General features: G+C 53.6%; 1 protein-coding gene across 1 annotated transcript in view; it reads left to right on the top strand.

Moving 5' to 3' along the window:
* Positions 1-2,400: 2,400 nt before the first annotated feature.
* The window catches only part of LOC104489938 (androgen receptor-like), a gene marked incomplete at its 5' end in the record, with an annotated part of 14,257 nt that continues 13,984 nt past the window's right edge, over positions 2,401-2,673 (top strand). The window contains one exon of the mRNA XM_010132158.1: positions 2,401-2,552. Coding sequence (XP_010130460.1) covers positions 2,401-2,552 — 152 coding nt within the window. The remainder of the gene's footprint in view (positions 2,553-2,673) is intronic.

The following is a 2,673-nucleotide window of genomic DNA, read 5'->3' as shown; positions in this document are numbered from 1 at the left end:
AAGCTGATGTCCAGGCAGCTGCCTCTATGCGAGGGCATCATCCTGCCACGATAGTTTTAACCGCAGTATCCCTGGGATGGCTGCTTGTGCGAGTGCAGGTTGCAGGTTCTCCCTGAGTAGGTGGGACAGATGGGGGAGAGCGGTGGGAGAGGTGGGGATCAGCGTGGGACGGCTGCCGCAGTGCCTGCTGCAGTCCCAGCCTGGCAAGCACAGGGCAGTGGGGCCGCGCTTTACAGCTTAACGCGGAGATGGAAATCCCCGTGGAAAAGCTGGGGACGAGCACAGACAACATGCAAATCTTTCCTTAATTAAACACAGACACTGCCAGTCGCTCTCTCAGAGTGAGAGATGTCCCTTTGCGTGCCTTGTGCGAGGGTGGGCAGAGCTGCCCGTGGACCTGTGGGACGAGAGGTGCTGGCCCTGGGCAGCGCTGGGGCAGAGGGGCTGGGAGGCAGGACAGCGTTGCCTTGCCCTGGGGTCCGTGTTGGTGTTCTAAACGTCTTCTTAAATGTTTCCAGGCTTTCCAGAGTATTAACAGTACTGTTCCTGGCTGCCGTCTCGCCCAGGGCTGTTCCCTGTTTCAGTGGGTTTGGGGTTTATTCATACTGTGGGCCCAAATGGGGCTTTTCTCAGTATGAAGATTTTTTCCCAAGAATTCCCGGCATTGTCACATTTGCTCTTAATATAATTTTGTTTCCAAGAGTTCACCTGCCAGCATTCAAACAATACCAGAAACCAAAAGCAGATCTAATTTTGAACCAAGGAGTTGTGGTGACCTGCTGACTGTAAGAGTCTAATTGCCTCATCTGGTGTTTTGACAAAAAGTGAGTTTTATCAAATAAGTTAAAGTGCTGTTGCTGCCCCTGCTGCGGGGCCAGCTTGTCAGTCTGAGAGCACCCCTCCTGCTGTCCTGCCTTCCAAAAAAGCAGCTTCTCCTTAAAGCCCATTGAACAAGTCTGTGGTGACGTGTGCCAGGAGGGAGATGGCACCACAGGCGGAGGAAAGGGCTTGGGCACGTGGACAGAGGGGAGGTCTGGTGGAGAGGAGGTCTGGCTCGTGGAGTGTCTCGGTGCTGTGGTTAATGTGGCTGGTCAGCACCATGTCAACCTGGCGCACAGGCAGTGTGGCGCTGGTCGGTGACATCCTGCCACAGGGTGGGGGGATCTGGGTCCCGGGGCGTGGGGTCCCGGTCCCGTGTGTGCAGCATGGCGTGAGCTGTGGGCTGTGCTGGCTGAGCACCTCGGCACCACCATGGTCCTCTTGTTGTGCTTGGCACCAGCTTGGGTTGTGCCAGGGCTGCAGGAGGCTCTTGGTGCTTCCCCAGCAGAACTTAAAGAGGTTATGTCAAAGCTGGGGTTTAGGAAAAGCAGCAACAAGCAAAGATGTCCCCAGGTCTTTGCAGAGTCCGTGCTCCGCCCCTGCTCTAAGCTGGTTTCTGTCCCCATCCTTGTTTCCAGCTACCCAGAGTGAAAACCCAGCACGGGTCTTTGGGACTGTTGAGCGGAAAGGGTGAAGCTCCATAGGCCGCACTGACCTACTTGCAGTGTTTAATCGTAGTGACTGTATGGCAGACCCTGCAACTTTTATTTTTGGCTCTGAGGTTTGTTTTTGCCCTTCAGGGGTTGGCAGCTCTGTGCTCTGCCTGTGGGACCATCCCAGGGCAGGGACCTCGGTGGCACTATCCCAAGGGACCACTTGTGGCTGGGGGACGCAGTGGCAGTGCCTTTAGTCATGGGATGGGGTTGAACAGGAGCCTCCTGGGACACATGCACAGCCAATGCTTTATCTTATCACCAGAGGCTTCTGGCTGGATTTGGTAGTCATGTGCATGAACAAGGCATCCGGGAAGAAGGTTCAGTCCAGGCGTTGCTGGGTATTGGAAGAGGGAATAGGTAGAAAACAAGCAAGACAAGAAGGCGAGAGGGAAAGAATAGCTTAAGGGGGGTTGATAGCTTAGGAAAAAATAATTTGTTTAAATTAAGAATCAAAAGGATAAATTAATCTGCAGTGAAGTGGTAACAATGACCTTAATGGAGTGGGACCATGTAGCATCATGAGCATGCAGAGTCCTTTTTTGATGTACAAGTGAAGCCAAAATTGCATGAACATTGCAACAGCCACTGCCGGGCGTCCTCTCTTCCCGGGCTGTGCTGTCACCGTGCCTGTAATAGAGGCACTGTCAGAAGGGGCACCCAGCGTGGTCTGCTGTGGGGCCAGAGCGAGGTCTGCCTCGGTCGTGGGGTGCCTCCCTTCTGATCCACACTTGGCTTGTCCTATCCATGATATTTTGGGGTTTGCCATGAACGTTCTACCAAGTGCTATCCGCTGTGCTCCCCTGTAGCTTGTCCTGACCTCCTTTGCTGACCCATTCCCTTGTTCTCTTTCTATTTTACGCTGCAGGTTGGAGACGGGCCGGGAGCATGTCTTGCCCATTGACTATTACTTTCCACCTCAAAAGACTTGCCTGATCTGTGGAGATGAAGCATCTGGGTGCCACTATGGAGCCCTCACTTGTGGTAGCTGCAAAGTCTTCTTCAAACGGGCGGCTGAAGGTAATACGTACAGAGAGAGGAGGGAAAATCACTCCCACCTCCGTGTTTTGGCATTCTCTGCCAAAGTAGCCTGAGAGTCAAGTGCTACTGACACAAGTCCTTTCAACAGCAGATACTGGGG

This window comes from Buceros rhinoceros, unplaced genomic scaffold (assembly GCF_000710305.1).
Source record: "Buceros rhinoceros silvestris isolate BGI_N320 unplaced genomic scaffold, ASM71030v1 scaffold25422, whole genome shotgun sequence".
NCBI classification, from domain to species: domain Eukaryota; kingdom Metazoa; phylum Chordata; class Aves; order Bucerotiformes; family Bucerotidae; genus Buceros; species Buceros rhinoceros.
Note: the sequence above shows the minus strand (reverse complement) of the source record. Positions and strands in the feature narration are given on the sequence as shown.